Source organism: Condylura cristata, unplaced genomic scaffold, assembly GCF_000260355.1.
Source record: "Condylura cristata isolate star-nosed mole 26May11 unplaced genomic scaffold, ConCri1.0 scaffold00019, whole genome shotgun sequence".
Taxonomy (NCBI): Eukaryota; Metazoa; Chordata; class Mammalia; order Eulipotyphla; family Talpidae; genus Condylura; species Condylura cristata.
Genome location: NW_004567120.1, coordinates 26,687,542 through 26,709,371, shown reverse-complemented (window position 1 = coordinate 26,709,371; position 21,830 = coordinate 26,687,542). Strand labels below are relative to the sequence as shown.

At 34.3% G+C, this 21,830-nt stretch overlaps 1 protein-coding gene across 1 annotated transcript in view; it reads left to right on the top strand.

Annotated features, from left to right (window-relative positions):
• The window catches only part of TENM1 (teneurin transmembrane protein 1), a 590,326-nt gene that overhangs the window by 155,942 nt on the left and 412,554 nt on the right, over positions 1 to 21,830 (top strand). Inside the window, exons 3-4 of the mRNA XM_004685779.2 lie at positions 2,732 to 2,992; positions 5,110 to 5,166. Coding sequence (XP_004685836.1) covers positions 2,732 to 2,992; positions 5,110 to 5,166 — 318 coding nt within the window. The remainder of the gene's footprint in view (positions 1 to 2,731; positions 2,993 to 5,109; positions 5,167 to 21,830) is intronic.

Genomic DNA, 21,830 nt, shown 5'->3' with positions numbered 1-21,830 from the left:
TTTTGAGTGGGAAAAAAATTCTTTGTAACAAAGGAGTCTGCTTACATCTGTCAGTGATTTTTTTTAGACCTTATCTAGCATTTTATTATCTGAAATGGCAAATTGGCTGTGTTTTTATTTTATTTTTTTTATTTGCACATACTTTTTACTATGACTCAGATGTTCATATTAAAATCTTTGGAAAGTCACATCTCATATGCCATTATATGAGTGAAAATAGATGAAGTCTGTGCTTTTGAAACTAAATTTCCTAATTAGTACCCTGATCTCATTGAAAACAAATAGGGGCATGTCACAGCAATGCAGTTCAAATGTTGTTGTTTTTTTTTCTTTTGTCTCCAGATAGAATTAGAACTAGTTGCTGCAAAATCTTTGCTAGTGCAATTGTAAGGTGGTTCTTTCACTCCACCACAACCCCTGTCACTGTGCCCACTGACTTCAGAAAAATCTCTAGTGAAGTAGATTTCAAAGTTTGTTCCTTGGAACAATACTAAAAGCTTTACCTGGGCACTTGATAAACAGATCTATTCTTTGGCCCTACTCTGGACCTGCTGAATCAGAAATAAAACTGGGTACAGAGGTAAAAAATATGTGTTTCATAAGCCTCCCAAATTATTCTAAATCATGCCAAAGTTTGGGTACAACTGGCATAGGAAAATGAAAGAAGTTTTGAATACATGCCTATATAAAATTCTGTTCTTAGAGCTTCAACCTGACAAATTCATCACTACATTGCTGTAACAACGACAGCCTAGTAGGATTGGATAATGAAGCATTGTGAAAGTAAGAGACATGAATATTAACCAATCACAATATTCTAGACCACTAACATTTATATTAGGCAAAATGGATTTTTACTTTTAGCCTGATGTCAAAGAGAAGCACAGTTTATAAGGTTATATATGTTTAACAAGTAGAAACATGACTATTTTAAAAATGTCACTCCTCTAGAATGTACACATTTTGAAAGACATCACAGAAATCATAAGTATGTCAGTAGTGATTTACAACCATTACATTTTTCTAATTGTAGTTTCTCATAATTTATAGTGTCTTTATTTGTTTTCAGTATCTTTTTTTTGACAGAACACAGTGCTGGGTACCTAATGACTATTAAGTAAGCTTTAAGAATTGACTTTTTAGACCCCCCCTACCTCCCCATGTTGGTGCAGGAATTAAAATCTCAGGGTTATGGAGCTATCATCAGCCACTGCGGCTTGAGTTCAATCCCTGGCCAGGGAACTGACACACATGGCACAAGCAGACCTCTCCTGTCTCACCCATTGATCTCCTCAGCAGTGTATTTCAATAGATCCACTTGCTCTGATACCCACTCTGTCTCTAGTGAATCCTCTTAACACCCACACCTCTGATTAACACTCCAGCTCTTGCATAAATAAATGAAATATTTTTTTAAAAAACTATTTTTTAAATAATTGTTTTGTGAAACACTTTTGGTAATTTCATATCACAAAATAGAATAGATTTTTTAAAACTTGCTTGTATTCTGCACTCTTCTATCTAGTATATATGGTCTGTCTAAATTCTAGCACTTTCTGTACTCAAAGAATTAAACTCATTTTAGGGTTTGCATTTTATTGATACGTGCTAAGGATTAGATGCACTCAGTTAAGCTTCTTCCTTCCCAAATGACATACTCTGTCTCTGATGTCAGCCTGAGAAAATCCTATACAGTGTACAACATCCCCGGATTACCTTATCTAAGTATTACATGGACATTTCAGATGATATGTCTTGGCATGTGGTCATTTTTCATTAACTTATTAGGGAATGTTAAAGCATCTTTCCCCCTTTTTGACACCTTGCCATAATTGAACGCAAAACTGACTGTAAGACTGAGATCCTGACATTCATGCAATAAGTTGATGGGCCTTCATTCATGTCTAGCAGAAACCATGTCCAGATGGGTATTTTGCGGCAAAGGTCTCTTGCTTCTGCCCTCCTCTCTTTATTTTTCTGAACTTTGAAAAGAGGGGATTTGTTTCCTCATTAAGGTTATAAACATTTTATAATTCAAAGCTTTGGGGGGTAAAGTGAATCCATGAACCATGATGCACTGCTGAAATGCAATAGATGATTGAATGTCTTTTCAAACTCTGTTGAAAGAATGAATGATAGGGAATAGTCAGGATAAAGTAGGCTGCAAACTCCTTTAGAGACGATGGAAGATAATGATACTAAGTACTGGTAATTGTAGAGGTGTGAGACTAATATATTTAAGAAAAATAATTTTAAAAACTGTACTTACTTAGTGTTATCTCTTCACTGTTTTCCCATTGAATTATTTATTCTTAATTCTAATGTATATGACAGACTTCCAAAAGTCCATAATTTTAATATTTTAAGCATAAGGATCATATATATTTTTTTAGAAGAGAAATCTCTTTTAAAGGACAGCTCTCAACACTTTATACTCTGCTGTGCTCACTTATTTCATTACATTTTGTGCAACCTAAAATTGTAGCTATAAAGCTATTTTAGGCATGCTTTTTCCAGAACCTTGTAAGAATCAACAGGAGCATAATTTTAAGCTACAGAAGTGCAAAATAAGCACAGAGCCCTAGCTACCATAAATAAAAAGAGCAGAATTCCAACTTTGCAAAAACATAATTACTAGCAATGGGGGAGGGGAATGTTAGGGCAAAAAGTAGAATTTCATGGGACATTTCTTCATGTCTCTAAACTTCTTCTCTGAACTGTTTCTTTTCAGAGATGGAATTCTGTGAAGCCCCTCACACTCTATGCTCTGGATACCAGACAGACATGCACGGTGTTTCTCGGCATGCTTACCAGCTGGAGATGGGATCTGATGTGGACACAGAGACAGAAGGTGCTGCCTCGCCTGACCACGCACTGAGAATGTGGATAAGGGGCATGAAATCCGAGCACAGTTCCTGTCTGTCCAGTCGGGCCAACTCTGCATTGTCCTTGACCGACACTGACCATGAAAGGAAGTCTGATGGAGAAAACGGTAATAGAACTATCTGTACTGCTTAAGTGAAACCAGAGTGAATGGTGTGGATAGTTGTGATTTGTTTTTCTTCCTTGCATCTACCTATCTTTCACTGCATATCTTTGATTTCATGGAAATTCAAGTTAGCAGTGTCCCATAGACAAAGGGGTGGACCTACGCATCTGGCAAGTAGACACATGTATTTACAACGATAGACGCAATACTTCTGATTTCTGGCGATCCCCTAAGGGAAATGATTTCACGCAGTCAGCGATATTGTGCATGTCCTGTTTATAACTCATCTTTTACTTTCATCTTTATTTTCCACTGCAATGTTAGTGGGATTTATTACAGAAAGTACTCATTTCATGTGCTGAGGCTTTATATCAGTATATGAACAATGAAACGAGCAACTATATAGCAAGCATATTCTGTATGTGCTTTCTATTTTGCTTCAAATTAACCTGTCAGGTGTATAGAGGGATTCATATTAACCAGGTTAGATGGAAATGATTAACAAAAGAGAGAGAATTAAGATCAACCATTTGCCAGACAATAAGCAATAAGAGTCTCATTAAATTATGATTATATATATATATATATATATATTTTATAAAGATTTATTTATTCATACAGAACTGGGGTACAGGCCAGAGATGCGGAGGGTGAGAGGATTCACCAGAGACAGAGCGGGAAGCAGAACAGGCAGATCAATGAAGTACACTGCTGAGGGGAGCAGCGGGCGGGTCAGGAGAGGTCTGCCACGCCATGTGGTCACCTCCGGGGCAGGCAGGGATCGAACTCATGCGGGAAGTGGCTTTAGTTTCTTAGTGCTGTGCTTTAACCCGCTGCGCCACCAGGGAGGGCCGGATTATATATATTTTTAACAACTTCTAGAAAAGTAAAATGTTTGCCCTTTTGATTTATTGGTAAAAGGTTACTTTATTGTACTTCTGTCTTTTATCCCTACCAAAGAACAACACCTTTTCATAACACATCAGTGCTTATTAAAAATATAAATCCACTATTCATTCTGTTTATCTAAAGTTCATAGGTTTTCATCACATAACCACAAGATCCAGTCTGTTGGTGGCTAATTAGTATTTTCTCAGGTGACAGAGAGGTTGCCTCTCTGTAGTTTTGTTTCCTTTCTGTCTTTCTTTGCCTCCTTCACAGAGGTTAGAAGGTTAGTCAGGATTGACTGCTTGCCCATTACTGAGAATATCATTTTCTAGGCCCTCCCTGCTGGGCAGCGTGTTAAAGTGCAACACTACAAGCTAGCCACAGCCACTTCAGTACGAGTCCATCCACGGCAGGGAAGGTGACCCACATGGCATGGCAGACCTCTTCTGACCCACCCTTTGTTCCCCTCAGCAGTGTTCTTCATCAGTCTGTTTGTTCTGCTCCCCCACTCTGTCTCTTGTAAAGCCTCTCACCGCCCCTGTACCTCTGGTCTGCACCCCAATTCTATATGTGTAAATAAAAAAAAAGAATATCATTTTCTAAATGATAGACCATAACATATCACCAGGTATCCTGTGGGCCTTGATTTTTGTTCATTTATTTTCACGTAGATATTGCAGATTTGGCCCTGGAATAGAGTGGGAATATATGGGAATGAGAAGGAGACATATTCGATGTATGCGTGCATATTCCTGAAAGTAAAGGCCATTACAATAGAAATTAGGAGATCTTGGACTGGGACTAGTCCTTATAGTTTCTGGGTTTTGGCTGTCCTTTAGGAAAAATGAACAGAAATGGAATGGTAGAAGGTCCCCTGTATTGCTAAGACTTCGTCTCCCTCATCTTAATCCTGTCATAGGAATTCATAGCCAGTTCTTTAAAATAAAGAAGTTTCATGAGGCTATGTCATTCTTCTGTTTCTGCAAGACCCTGGGTATAGGGTTTCTCTGGAGGTGATCAAAATTCTGAAATTTCTTAGTGATGGTTGGAACTATAAGAAAATACTAAAAGCTACTGAATTGTATACTTTAACAGAGTGAATATGATGGCATGTGAATAATAATTCATTGATGCTGTTTAAAAATACTCCTGAGTGACAAGTAAGGGGTAAAGATTGATGAATTGCAGATGACTTCGACAAAGATTAATTGGTAAAATCCTTGGTATTGCAGGTTTTAAATTCTCTCCTGTTTGTTGTGACATGGAGGCTCAAGCTGGATCTACTCAAGGCAAGTGTTTCCAAATTTTTTTTATCACAAATTATTTTTATGTTCTCCCTTCCTGCCATCTACCTCACAGACTAGAATGCTACCCCTCTGATAAATAACACACAGGCCTGGTTAATTAACTTGTCAAAGAGTAGTTCATTGGCATCTTAGTGCTTTTTTATTCTTTGGAAACATCTTGTGTGTGTATGTTGGTGGTGAAGAGGAGGTGAACAGGGAGCTGGAGTAAAGGACAAAAATAGATTCAAAGTAGTAGGAAAACTCTGGTTTAGCCTGGGGGCAGAGATTTCAATGTGGCTGGGTTGGGTTTTGCTCATTATTTCCTGTGTATTCTGAGTTTTTTTGCATGGCTCCAGCAATTAATTTGGTATAATTCATACATTGTCATAACTTTGCAACACTTCCTAGCAGATGGTCTTGGTGTTTTCCTGCAGATGCTTTGGCTTGGCTTTAGATCATACTATATCCATGTTGTCAGTTATAAACACAACCTTTAAATGAAAAGAAAATGTTAATTCATTTTTGTGTACTTATATTTATACTGTGTCTTTTCTCAGTGACGAAACATTGGTGTCCTTTTTCTTTTTCCTTCATTGTACTCTTCGGGCTTTGCCCTTTTGCAAAGGGGCACAGAAAACATTTATAAATAATTTCATGAAAATCGGGCTCAGGAAGACCCTCATATGTGTTCACAGGGCAAGCATGCAAAATTTGGAAGGGGAATCAGAGGAAAGCTTCATCAGAATCAGTTTTATCCAAATACACATTGTCCTCTCCACCTCCTTCATGAGAACTGCTTACTGTGGTGAGCCACAATATTGTATTTGTGTGCCTTCTCCTTGGGAGCAAATAATACTTGTGATTATACCTTGGGCTGGAGAAAAAAAAAAAAAGCTATCAGAAGCTAAATTTGAACAATCAGTTTACAACATTGTGTTCTTCACATATGACCTAAATGAAACAGTTAGGTTATAAAAAGTAAAAATGAAATTGTTTATCAAGAAGCTAAAGAGAAAAACAGAGAAAAAAGCATTTGTAACCTTTATAAGAAATAAATTGCAAAGAAATTATACTTCTACGTTTGATGATAATGGTATTTCTGTGTAAGCAGTACTTATTTAGCACCCGGTCTTTGCTAGACTCTGTATTAGAGACTGGGTATATATAAAAGATGACAGGGGCCTTCCCTGGTGGCGCAACAGGTTAGGATGCAGCACTGCAAGCTAGCCACAGTCGCTTCAGTGCAAGTTCGAACCCCAGCCCCGGAGGTGATCCACATGGTATTGCAGATCTCTCTTGATCCTCCAGTTGCTCCCCTCAGCAGTGTACTTTGTCAGTCAGCCTATTCTGCTCCCCACTCTGTCTCTGGTGAATCCTCTCACCCCCTGCACCTCTGGCTTGTACCCCAGTTCTGTATGCATACATAAATACATCTTTTAAAAAAGGATGAACAGTACACAGTCCCCAGCCTCAAGGAATTTACAGTCTAATGGGTGAAATTGATGCCATATTAGTTGACATTGCTTCTTGTTACTTAGTACTGCAAATTTAAGTAACAAAAGCACCTTGAGCTAGCATAAACTTAAAAGAACATGGGAGTGCCTTATGGGACCAATGCACTGAGTGTTGCTAGACCACAAGAAGGGAAAAGAGCCGAAAAACTGCCCAGACTTTGTCTCTTGCTTTTCAATCCACTTCATTCACCTCCGTCTCAGGGTTGGCTTTTTCTAAAGCTCCATCCACAAGGCAGACATAAAACCAATGCAGTTCCACAGTTTATATTTCTCCCATTCAAGAAAGAAGTTAAGATTAACTGGATATATTTCAATGCTGTTTCTAAATTCCAAGGAGAGAGAATAATTTTCTCAGCTTGAATCGGATGTCTACCACTGATCCCATCAGCTACCGCCAGGTAGTAAGGTCAGTAATACAAATGATGCTTTCTGGGAGGCCGTCGGTGGGAGTCTTAGAGCAGTTTCTCAAGGCAGTGCAGAGACAAGTGGACACATGTACTTATCAGGGTCTACCAGGGATGATCAAGAGCTAATTCTAATACAATTTAGTTAATGCCATGACTCATATATGTGCAACTTGCTGTGAGAACAAACCCATTTATTTAAGTAAAACTAGTTATATTAATGTGATATAAAGAAACAATGTTCTCTATACAATGAGCTATTAAGAATATGGACTGTAGTGTCAAATAGACCTAGGTTTGTGCTGGGCTCTCACTTACTGCTGTGTGTCCTGTTTCCTTTTCTTCTAAATGGAGACATTACCTCTTCCGTTTTCTTTGTGTGAAGATTGAAAAATGGATATATAGCTCTTCACAGTATGCCTGCTTTATATTAAATGTCTGATAAATGTTAGTTGCAGTTATTATATATCACTCCACAGGAATTTATTATTCATACATCGTGGGCTAGGTGCTACCTGAAGGGTGAAGTGCCTCTTATTGGACATGCATTGAAGCTTCCTGAGCATCAGGTGTTCCAGGAAGCTCTCTGGCCTAGCAGAGTCCAGTCTACTTTCTGCTTATTGCAAACTGTAAGATCCTGGCACATATCTTACCTTAAATAATATAACATTTCAATAGACAACAATCTTGTTCTGCTAAGTATAGAAGCTGGGAGAGGAAATTCAGTGAAGCACTTCAGACTTAGTTGAGGGTTAGCTTATATTGTTGCATCTCCTGAGCTCATTGTAGTAACCCCTTAAGGTAGAACCAGGATTTCAACTACTCAAGGGTCTTGTTGATTTCCTTGATTGTTAGACAGCTGAGCTCCCTAAGTGCTGCTCAGGTGCTTTATAGGTAAAGGATTATCTGATAAAACCCTGTAACAGTCAAGAAATCCATTAGTTCTGCTCCCTGTTGCTTGTGTACTATATTACCACAGAAACTTGGTAATATACCACGTGCTACCAATAAACACCATACTATCATAACCATCGATATGTTGTTCTCAGACCCTAAATTGCTTCGTTGGAACAGCAAGAGTTGTGAAAAAAATGACTGATCCAACACCTGGGCTTCTTGAATGACACATAATACTTACAGCCAAATGAGGGTTTTTTTTTTTTTTTCCCTTCTGATGTTTGACCATGTGGGGCCATTCATGTGCAGTTAATGGAGGGAATTTGTTTGTTTGTTTTACATTTTTCTCTTTGCTTTTTTGTTTTCCCTTGGTAGTGTAAGTTATACAGGACACTTCCATAGCAATGATAACAGTTCCTTGGGAACCATCTGAATGTCGAAGGAAGTGTGTGAAACAATGCAATGACTTGGTAATAGCTTTGGCAGGAGCCCTGCCATAAAACTGACATCCTAATGGCTCTGTTGGACCCATTAGGCATGTATAAGACAGTGCAGTTGACTTAGTAATGGCTCCTTTGGTGATGTTACATGATCAGAGGAAGTGTGTAAGTCACTGGGATTACTTTATGTGTGGGTGAGACAATTCTGTGGTGACTGTGATACTCATGCAATAGAAAACAATTTTGATAGTATTGAAACCCAAGCCATTATAAAGTTAGATACAAGCTTACATTTTCTTTTTTAGTAGGTAATTTTAACTAGTACCTTTTTAGTATGAAAGTAATATCAAATTATGGTTTCAAAACTGAAACAATATGAACAAATTTACAACGAATTTTTTTTCCCTGTTTATGCCCCAGGTACTACTCTTGAGAGATAACCAGTGTTAATAGTGTATTTTCTTTCATATCCCCAGCTTTTTGTACCTGCACAAATAAGATCACACACTATAGAAAGTCCTATAGTTTTTTTCTAGCTAATATTGTATGTTGGCAGTTTTTACACTCATGCTTGTAGTATAGATTTGCCCTTTTCTTTTTAATGGCTGTATAGTATTCTGTTATTATATATATCATTTTTATTTATTCAATCTCCAATTAATAGATTCTGTTTCCAGTGCTCTGACACTAAAAACAGTGTCATAGCTAATGTCCTTCTATATAACTTTTTTTACATACATTTTGGATAGTTTCTTAGAAGTAGAAATGATAGACCAAGAATATGTACATAATATTTCCTTGGAGATATTATTAAATTTTCTCCCTAAATCATCAATTTATCTTCCTACTAATGCTATGTGTTACTAATGTGCCTGTTTTCCTATAACCCTATCAATACTGGCAATGTTGAAAAATATATCTAAAACCCAGTCTGCTGGATGAAATATAACTTGTGCTATTATTTTATAATTTATTCATGAGTGAATATATTAACTGACCACTTCATTTCTCTTTATCTCAATTACTTATTGACTCATTTTTCTATTTGAATTCTCATATTTTTAATAAACTTCCAGAATACTTCCTATATTAAAAGTAAAAAAACCTTGGTCACATGTTAATACATTTTACCTAGTTTATCATTTGCCTTTTGAAATAAGCTTATTAAGATGTGTCTGTATATGTATAAATATGGAACTTTATACTTTTAAGTATCAAATTCAGCTGCCTATACTTTATGGTATATAGAAGTATATGGATTCATATAGACAGAGATAAAATATACATATAGAATTTAGATATGTGTTTGGAATATAAAATCCCCAATTTAAAAAAGTCATCTTTTTGAAAATTAATTTTAATCTAGAATATAGATCTACATATAAATAATAAATCCACATGTATGCCTATGTGTATTATTGGTCATGGCAATATTTAAGTGAAAACACGAATCAAGAAGATGAAGTATAAATATTTAGACATTAAAATAAATTAGAATTACTTAGATGTCTGTAATTGATCTTGATAAACTACTTATTCACTTCTTTAGTATATTAGATAGTATGAAGCAAGTCAAAATGAGTTAATGTGCTTATAGACATAGATTATCAGTAATTTTTTTACAATATATTTATTGACATAGAGGCATTGTATCTGATTAAGGGTTATAGACTTAAACCTCCACAAATGTATGTTTTCACACCCTGCCCACCACTGGTGCCCCAATAATTTTTTACCATGTTTCAGTGAGTTCCTCCCCTCCCCTACTCTCATCCCATCACTCTGCTCCTCTGGATGCCTCAGTTTTACACTCAGATATTAAAAGTTTATTACAGATTTAGTTTAGCTGACTCTATTTTGTTTCTCTATGTCCTACATGTAGGTGAAAACATTCATTATTTGTTGTTCTCCTTCTGATGTATTGTCTTCTCCAGACCCATCCATGTTGTCACAAATAACAAATGTCCACCCTTTTTTTAATATCTGAGTAGTAATATTCTATTTTGATATATCTATACATGCATGCATACACACACACACACACACATATATATATATATAATGCACATATAAATACATTTTCCCTCATCTATTCTTCTATCCTTGAACACTTGGAGTATTTCCATAAATCAGCTATTGTATATAAGGTTACCATGAACATAGGAATACATAGGTCCCTTTGAATTAGCGTCTTTGCATTCTTCAGAAAGACACTTAAGAGCGGAATTGCTAGGTCATGTGGTAAGGCCATTTTTAATATTTTGAGAAACCTTCATATTGTTTGCCAAAGGAACTGGGAAAGTTTACATTGCACAAAGACTGCATGAGCATCCCTTTTATTTTCACATCCTTCCCAACATTTGTTGTTTCTGGTCTTTTTCATGTGGACCATTGTCACAGGTGTGAGACAGAATCTCATTGTGGTTTGAATTTGCATTTCCCTAATGATAAGTGATGATGAGCATTTTTTCATGTACTTATTGGCCTCAATAGAATTGTAGAAAGAGTATAGAAAATATAATAAAAATACAACTGATCCTATATTCACTATATGTAAAATGATGGTACTGGCATTTGAATTTGAAATGTTGTCATAAGTAAAGCATGTTTTTTGTTGCTTTATTTTGTGTTTGGAAATGGATTCATGTAAAGCTGTGCAGGTTTCATGCATGGTCCATCTTCTAACTGTTGATAGATGTTCACAAGATTTTTTACTCATAATTCTGTGTGTTTGGGTATGTAAAGTTAAATGCAGAATAGTTCAAAATTTATGCCTGTAGTTAAATCTTTATTTTTCAAAAATATTAGCTGACTTCTTTTTGGAATAATAATTTAGAGAAAAAGAAATAATCACCATGGATATTTCAGTTTCAGAATCAAGTTGTGTGATTTTTTTATAAAAGTAATTATTTTTAGTGAAAAATAAATTAAAGTGGGAGATTACTGAAAAGTAGGAAAAACTAAACCTGAAGCTTCTACCCCAAAACAAAATATCACTCGTGTTTTTTTCTTAAATGCACATCCTTTTTTTCCAGTTTATCATGTTACTTTATAAATATCCATGAATTAAAATACAAGCACATTACATTTTACCAAGTCTTGATTAAACAGTATTCAATAATTAAGTAGATATAAATTGACTATATAATTTTTATATTAACATTAACATTTCTAGTATATCAGTGTTATAAAAATAGATCATCTTATTTTTGTTATCAAAATGTGGGTCTGTTTCTGATTTCTTCCTTACAACAGATTTTTATAAAGTTACTAAGTTAAAACATATTTACATTAAGGTCAAGGTAAATGTTAGTAAATTACTTCTAAGTTCATGTGCCCCCATTAGCAAAGCGTAAGAGTGGCCATGTTAGTGTTCTCTCAACACTAATAGACTTACTTTTTTTTTTTAAAGATTTATTTATTTGTGCATACAGAGCTGGGGTACAGGCCAGAGGCTCAGGGGCGGTGAGAGGCTTCACCAGAGACAGAGTGGGGAGCAGAACAGGCAGATCGACGAAGTACACTGCTGAGGGGAGCAGCGGGCGTGTCAGGAGAGGTCTGCCGCACCATGTGGTCACCTCCGGGGCAGGCGGGAATCGAACTCATGTGGAAGCGGCTTTAGATTCTCAGTGCTGTGCTTTAACCCGCTGCGCCACCAGGGAGGGCCCTAATAGACTTACTTTTAAAAAGTTTTTGCTAATTTTTCAATGTAATAAAAAAATATATAACCACATCTTCAAAATTGCATATCATTTATTGATTCTGGAATTGAAAATTATCAGTTTTTTTCCTAATGACAACACCTCATTTGTTAGTTGAATAATTCTTTAAAAATGTGTTTTATAAAAAAATCTAGAACTAATAAGCTTAAGAGCTAGTTTTGGGGTGAGGCAATAAAAGTGATAACACAATAAAATGGAAGGCAAGAAATAATCATGCCAAAATAACTGCAGTTAAAGAGGAATTTTAATGATGAGTAAGACACTGCTTTGTCTGCTTCGTTTAGGTTATAATGGAAAACATGCATGGAATGAGTGATTTTATAGGAAAAACTTAAATGACCAAAATTGATCTCAGAAGAGAAAAAAAAATCTGAACTTTCTAAATTACATAAATGAAATAAAATTGCAAAGAATTATAAAAGCCAAAAAATAAAAACAAAATTAGATGGTGTCGTAGACAAATTTGCCAAACATTTAAAGAACTTATCATTTCAATGCTATTTAAACGTTTTAAGATTATAACAAAAGTTAAAGTTCCCAAGTCTGCAAACATTTTTGAAAGAAAAAAAAAAAAAACGCAGAGATCTAAAGTAGAAAAGAAAATCACAAATTAATTTTTGTAGAATAATGCAAAACTCTTAAAGTACAGTATTATAAGGTAAGACTAATAGACTACATCAAAGTTCATACTAGGAATATAAGGATAGTTCAGCATTAAGAATTGTGGGACTGTAATATGAATATGAATACATCAGTATGGCTAACCCATATGAAAGATTGCATAGATGCTTAAAAGGCATTTGATATAACCCAAATTATACTTAACAAAATAGTGTATTTACTGTCTGGCTGACAGTAAATATTGTCAGTAAATATCAGGTATTAATTAGCTTAATGCTCAAAACAAGATCCAGTTTTATTCTTGGTATAAAAGCACTAGAATGAATATGCAATGATACATATGAAGCAGCCTCCTACTGGTGGACATTTTTGTACAATATATTATTTCCCCCATGAAATTCCCACCACAACCAATTTTTAAAATATAGTTGATAATAGCAACAACAATCAAAATGGTTAGGAATAAGTTAACAAAAAGGTAGAAACACACACATATAATATAATGATCTTAAGGAATGCAGAGGGAAAATAGCCATACCACTTCTTAGCCTATGAACAGCACATAGACATTTTATATTCTCTTATTTCATATCTTTTAGTGTTAATTTTTATCTTGTAAATTCATTTCATAATCCACTAATAGATCACCTGCAGTTTGAAAACCATGATGCTTTATGTTTGATTTTTAATTGGGTTACAAGTACATATGCCTGTACATGCATAGAATTTCTCTGGAAATACCACAATAAATGGCTAATTCTAACTGCATTTGTAGAGGGGAACCAGGAGGCTGAAACGGGTTGGAGGAAGATATTTCTTTTACTTTGTGTTCTTTTGCTGTATGCGCTAAAGGTACCTTTAGAACTCTGCATCATATGCTATTAAAATTTTAATTTAAGTAATTAAAAAATAAATAAAATGAAAATGATATCACAGAGGAATGAATTCAACTCACTTTCTTCTTGGAACACTTTTTTAAATAATCAATAATTGTTGATTACAGAGTTCTTTCCAACGTTTTTAAAAAAATGAAAGAAAATTTTTTTAAAGATATCCCGGAAAAGAAAATAAGAAGAGCACAGAATTACAAAATATTTCCTTTATGGAAATCCCAGGCTTAACTATTGATTTGTTTCTTTGACACAGTTTTTTTTTTTTTTATGTGTATTCCTTCTAAAAATAGACTGAGGAACAAATCTATTAGACTAATGTCTAATATTTTGCTCTTAACCTTACTAATTTTATTTTACATTGAGATTACAGTTATCATGTTAGATCATGAGAACTAAATACCGGAACAGAACTTCTTTTATTTATTTATTTTTATTTTCATATCATTTTTAAACTTGATGTAACACTCACTATAACCTTATGTAAATGTATATATTGCACTTGTACATCTACTGAAAATCAACATGTATATATACTGCATTATGTACACCACTACTAGAAGTCCAATTCCATTTTAAATCTTTTCAAATAAATATTTTAGATATTCTAATTATCTTGTATCTCGTTTTCAGTTGCCTTTGCAGCTGAAGGGCACTAGGTGAGGGGGGCAGGGAATGAAGGAGACTTTTTCTGAACCATTTGAATTTTGAACCATGAAAATATATTCTGTAATAAAGTAGTTAATAATGAAATAGCACAGACACATAATTTAACGATCAATGGTATTAAAAGAGAATTTTCTCCCCTACACACCCCTACGTGAACTTCTCCCCTGTCCTTCAGAAGCACCTACTGGCGCTCAGTACTTTCTGCACTTAGCCTCAGGTTTCAAAATTTGATCCTCCTAATTCCCAATTATGGTATTTGATAGTTTAGTTCTCTTATAGAGCATGACCTCCTGCTCTCTCTTCTTCATCTTTACAGGTCATTAAACTGTACCTTTTTTTTTTTTTCTTAATAGCCAGTGTTGTTCAGTGGCAAACAAAGTAGTTTTATGATTTACTTTCTTCTCTCAGATTGCTTCCCCCACCAATTTTTATTTGCTTATTTATCTTTAAAGTTTTGTTGTTGTTGAAGTGGCATTACATTATAACATTATGTAAGTTTCAGGTATGCATCATAGTATCTGTAAATACTATGTTAGATTCACCAAAATCCAATTCTACCCTTCACCCTACAAATGATCCCTCCTATGTGGTGTGCTGACCTTCACTCCCTCCCTTTGGTAACCACTAACTTGGGTTTATAATTTAAAAGCTTGTTTTTGTTTTATTTAGGTCATTGACTATTTCTTTATGTACCAAATACCACTGAAATCACTATGAAGTTTCTGCTCATTCACATTGTCATCATGATATTAGAGCCCATCTTTGAGAGACATACTCTTACTTGGGAAAAAAAAAAAAACTACATGTGATAATTAGCTTTCTATCTTAGAGAGGACACAAGGCATGAAAGCATTGTTACCAGTGAATTAGAGTTCTGTGTTTCAAAGTTGTCTGCCAAAATTAGCAGTTGTGAAACAAAAAGACAGCTGTGAATTTCAAACTGTTCATGTAATATATACCATGTTATTTTCCTTTGAAACCAAAAACATGTATTTGTCATTTAACAATTACAGCAATGTACACATAATTTTATTTCCATGAACCAATGGCTATTTTGCTATGTGGTTTATTTTAAATAGTATATCTTTATTTGCCAAAGTCAATGTTTTTAATTTTTTGTTTTTCATTTTTGACCACTATCATTTAGATATTTATGCTTATGTAATTTTCATTTATTTTTGTATTTGTAGGTACAAAACTACTTTTTTTTTTGAGAAAACTTACCCTTTAATTTCATTGTTCCTTGGTAAATTTATATTTGCTAAATTAATTCCACTAGAAAGTTTGTGTGGTTTGCACAAGTCTTTTGTATAAAATTTTAATAACTTTCACTATGAAGAAATTTGTTATCTTAAGCAATAATCCAAACAAGTCCCTTCTATTGCATATTATATAAACCTGGGGTACCACTGTTAAGCACAGACCCAGACAAAATAAGAATAAAACTACAGGAGTGTCCCATTTCCAGAAGAACTTGTGAATTCTCTGTACTGTCTTCACATTGCTTCCATGTGACCTTGCTCTTAATTTTCCCTTATCTCCAGGATCATTTGTTTTATCTTATTTACTCATTCTTTCTCTTTTCTTGCCCTTTCCATATTGGAATATCTCGTTGCTCAATTTTTCTGCAAAAGTCTTCTTACTCCTTACTCACTTAGTGATCTCATATATTATTAAGGCTTAAAACACCATCTTAATACATTGATGACTCCTAAATTTATATCTATTTTTTTAGCTACTTTTCAAGAATTTCACTTGGCTATCTATGAGTATCTTAAATTTGACTTTACAAAATTGAAACCCTGATCTTCTCTCAACTCCACACTTGTTCCATTTGTGTACTTTCCCATTTCCGTTGACATAAATGCCACCCTACCACTTCCTCAGGCCCAAAACCTTGGACTCATACTTTACCTCCTCTGGCTGTTATAACTGACACTCCCTCTATTAGCAAACATGGCTCCCTTCCTACCATTACTGTCCTTGTCCAAGTCACTATCACCTTTCATTGGGATCAGCTTATTCCCTTTCTACCAGGTTTCCATGCTCCCAGAGTGATCATTTCAAATTGGATGCCTACTCTGCTTAAAAAAAAAAAAAATACTGCAGTAGTTTCTCACTTCACTCAGTAGTTTCTCACTATTCACAGTGGTCTGTAAGCTCCTCCATGTTCTAACCCCATGTTCTCTCTCTGACCTTTTCGCCATCTACATTTCCTCTCAATAGTGCTGCTCCAACCACATTGCCAACTTTTGTCAGTCTCAACAAAACAGCTAACTTCTGCCTTGGGGAAGGCAGCTGATCACCCTGCTTGGAACTCTTTCTCCAGATAGTATGTATTTAACTCTTACATCTCCTTGAAAGCCTTTGTTCAGATAGTTCCTTCTTAATGAAGCCTATGCTGAACCAGACTATACAATATTTCAACTTTCATCTCTGCCCTGATCTCCCATTTCCCCTGCTCTGTTTTCCTTTTTTCCATACCATGTATCATCTTCTATATTACTTAAGCACTGTGTTATTGTTTACTGTGTTTTCTGCTACCAGAATTATAAGTGCCACAAGAACTGGGATTCTTTTCTGTTTTGTTCACTGAGTATATAAAGCTCATAAAATAGTTTATTTAGTAGGTAATCAGCAAATATGTTTGAATGACTAAATAAACATAGATATGTAATTCTTGAATATTTTCCACTATATCTTTACACAGAACAAATACCAGGTTTTGGTTGTTTTGAACTATTATTTCGTGCACAATTGATTTTCTAAGGCTTTTTCTATATGTACATACTAGCTTGGTTTCTGAATGGCTTGGTCAATCAGCCACTAACGTCACTACTCTTTAAAATTCTATGTTAACAGCTGAATCAGTCAGACCTATTTTCTAGTTTCCTGGATTTGTTTAGTTCCTGTTTGTGATGACTGTACTGATTTTTTGTAGGTAAAATATTCTAGCTAATTTGTGCATGGAAAAACAGCTTCAATTGATATACCGAATCAATGTATGCAGACATAACCATATTCCATCACAATTAGGCTACAACTCAAATGAGTATTGTAGGAGAACTTTTGAGTCAGCAATAGTTTGTTTTAAGACTGAAAAGTAGCAAATACCAATTGATTGTCCATAAATAAATAAGTAAGCACATACATGTATCTTTGTGAGTGATTTATGAAAATAAGCTAATCAATCAAAATTGTCAAATAGGTTGCTTCATTTAAGACATTGCCTAAATTGATATGTTGTTTGACTGGATTGTCTGGTCATTCCAGTGCAAACTATTGAACCTTTTGTTTATAAAGACACAACTGTATTTTTTCAAATAACACATCAATTGATTTTTTTAAAAAAGCATTCCAATTAGAATTGGTCAATCAATGCAGTCAAAATTGTCAAGAAATTTGAGTCTCTAAGACAATCAAGCTAAAGTAAGACTAAGATAAAAAATAAAAAAATAAGAAAGATGAGAAGATGTTAGAGTGAGATTTTACTAATCTCCAGTCATGTCAGTTTGAGGAAATGTCTGGAATGTTGAAAAAAAAAGTGGAAGACGAAAGTTCAACATTTCAGCCTTGAATGAGCCATAAACCCATCAACTCCTGACATTTCCACCAGTCCTCCCACACTTACTGGTGTCAAAACAATGTCACAGCTGATATTGAGGTACCTGAGGGAAGAAAAACAAAGTAAGACAAAAAGCAACCACACATACAACAAAAGAACTAAAGAAAAGGAAACAATATTAGAACCATAGATTAAGTACTCTATACACACACGTGTGTGTGTGTGTGTTTGTGTGTGTGTGTATATATATATATATATATATATATTTTTTTTTTTTTTTTTACTAGCCTTCAACATATATACATATATGCATAAACTATTTTAACCAGTGGCTCCATGTGTTTTGGTCCTGGCTCAGTAGGATACCTTCTGTATATTTGTATAACTTGCATAGGTAGAAATAAGGATTTGAGAGTCATTTTATCTTTTCCCTAAACTCTGTAGTTTTGTCCCTAAACTCTCTCATTTGTACATCAAACCAATACTGTCATTTTTATCAGCTTCAATCACAAGGAGGTTTATCAGGATGTTTCTGTTTTACTTCTTGTTTCTAAGCAGCTGCCTAGAACTAGTCATGAGTTGTCTAAATTGGGCTGTCATTTGGAAATTTTTATGATCACGTTTTCCTAAGAACCATAATTTTTTAAAAAGAAATTAGCCCAAGGTAAATCTCAGCAGAAAACTGGTTTTCTCTGATAATAGTTTTCCTTCAACAAAGAGATTGGTCTTTATCCACAAGAACTAGAAAGAATTATTTGGACATATTTTCTTGTACCTTATACCTTGGGCCTGTGAGACTTAAAATAAAGAAATATCTTGCTTTCCAACAAGTTAGGTTTCAGTTGTTCCAGATTGAATTAGTGTAAATAAAATAGAAAGAAGGACCCTAGCAAATCAATACTGCATTGGTAGTAAACTGGAAAATACTGACAAATTATCCTTTTAGGCCTTAGCGAGGTTTAATCTAAACATCGTTTTCTCCTGACAGTATGAGAGAGAAGAGGGTAATTTATTACACAGTCCTGATATGGATGAGAAAAGACTGCTACTTGTTCTTCACTGTTCTGGCTCTTTTTCTTTCCATGCCAGTTCAATTTTTGTTTTGCTCCAGAAAATCATTCTCCAATAATACATTTATAGATCTTGTAACTGTTGCCTTAGCATGGAATATTTGAGCATGTGGGTAGCTTTTTTAAGATCATAAATTTTTAATTGCCCTATGAGATTAAGGTATCTCTCACTCTATGCCTTTAGGAATATATATGTCCCTAAACATGATTTGTATGCAGATCATTTCATAGTTTTACCTACTATGTGAAATTACAAAATGGATGATTTTTTTTTTACCAAATCTGATCCCTTTTTAATGGAAATAATTACTCCGCCCCCAAGTTTATAATTTTCATTTGCTTTGTTGTGCTTAAGGTGAGCCCTATTATTAGTTCAGTAATAGTTCAGTTCAACTGCCTACCCATTCACATGAAACTTGAAATTTGTATTTTTACAGATTTTACAAGGAAAAAAGTTTTCCCCCCTAATTTCTTATGTTTTAACTGTTTTATCATATAGCTCTTATTCCATGTGATAGATACAGATATAAACATTATATGACAGAAAAGTTTGTTCAGCAACATGTTCATTTTTTAAAAATAAATTAATAATCTTTAATGTTACATTTACCGACATGGATATGATAAAATAACATTTTTAATTAGCCTGAGAGGAATATGGGCATAGGAAAACCAATACTTGCTGTACACAGTATAATGGACATAGGAAAACCAATACTTGCTGTACACAGTATCATTTCTCAGGATACTACATTTTGAGCAACATTTAGATGACTGGTTATAATATATCCCATGTGTTTTTGAAAATACTAAAATCTTTCTATATTAGATTGAACCTCAAACATTATTATTAGAATAATAAAGAAATTATTCTTAATCTTTTGGCACAGTTTGGAGATAGTGCACATGTTATATAGTAATAAATGTTTTCATACATAATGTACCCCATGCAAAATTGAAGCTTTAATATGCTTAGTTGTCCATATAGACTCCAGAAATACTTAAATTCCCAGGAAGCTCTAGTCAAAAGTAAACAAAGTGTTAGAAATTATGAATGAAAGGAAGAATGTTAGTAAGGAATTCAGTTAAATTTAATTTTATTGGCTGTGAAGAGAAATGAATTTATTCTGGAAAACATTTTCTAATAGATCAAAATGTATTAGAGATATATGATTGGACTATTAAGTATAAATGCTACAATCTTAATCTACTATAGACCAGACAGTTGTGACATGATTTCCCTATATAAATAGCAGTGTGATGCATATGACACTGAGTTAAAAAAAAGAGAAAATCAATTTGATGCCTTAAATATAATTTAGCACAATGTATGAATTTGGTTTACTTCAGATAGTGTATGAAGCATTATTACCATTTTGTTAAACATTTTAAGTTATTAAACATTTTAAAATTCCCTTTGGGAGTAAGGCGCTGTTACAGAGGTCTTATGGGGAGAGATAAGGATTAAAACAAATGCAGTTACAGGCCTTCTACTTAGCAGCTTGCTTAGTTAGACCTAATGGTGCCGATAAAAGTAATTCTGATGGCATTATTAGCCTATCTCTATACAACTAAACTAATTGACCAGAATAAGATCAATATTTTTTCCAATTGTCAAGACAGCCAATGACCATAGGTTTGATTGGATCACTGCAGGGTCGATTCAATTCATTAGTTAAGATTACTGAAATAAACCATACTGGAGAGACTCAAATGCAAGGTAGTAGACAACTGCCAAATAGTGGATCAGTTCTATAAGAGCAACTTAATCAAATGATTTCTGAATACCATTATTTATGTCCAGAATTGACATTAGAAGGGTCTGAAAGATGTAAATATAGGAAAAAGTTAAAAATGAAAATATTTGTTCGATATTTGTTCGCATCTATTGAAGTTTGTTTTAACAATAGAATTTATTTGTTCAACAACTACTTGTCAAGAACCTACTATGTACAAAGACCGGGGGACCCAGAAATGAATAATTAGACATCTTCTCTGACCTTGAGTAGTTTACCATTAGTTGACTGGGTGAGGAAGTAGAAAAATAAACACATAAATTTGGTGTGAAGTAATAAGTTTTATAATAGAGATAAATGTAAAATGATTGCAATGAAAGCCCAGAGAATGTAATAACACATGGGAAATCTGGGATGGCTTCAACTAGAAGATGATATTTGAAGTATAGACACACAACAATTGGACAGAAAGGAAAAGGAAGGACATTTCAGGCAGTACGAACTGAATGCACAAGAACACAGAGGCACTGATGGGCATATGGCATATTCTAGAAACTGAGTTTAAGTGGTAGCATGCTAACAGATAAATAAAAGATAACTTCAAGATAATTTGAGACCAGTTTTTAAGAGCCTCATATGCGATACTAAACAGTTTGGATGTTTTTCTCCTGAAAATGTGGAACTAACAATTTATGTGTCAATGTGATAAGATTTGTACTTTAGAAAGACAACTCTTACGGCATTGCAGAATATGGATTGGAATTCATTCACTAACTCAACAATATTTATTGAGCCACTACTATTTGTCAAGCTAGTGGTGGAGATGAAAAGACTCATAAATCACAGTCCCTGCCCTAGAAAACACAGACTGGTGGAAAAAACAACTACAGAAACAATTACAATTCAATGTAATGTGTCCTATAGAATAACTATGTGCAAAATGCAGTAAGAACATAGAGGAAAGAGTGTCTCAGTTATTCCTGAATAACTTAGGGGAAACTTCACAGTATATGTGACCATTGAGCTAATACTTAAAGAAAAATTAGGTATTTGCACATGTTCAGTGAAAAAATGTTAAGAGACCAAATTCAGCCTTTCACTTGTCACCCAGAAAGACAGATTCTGAACTACAAGAATAT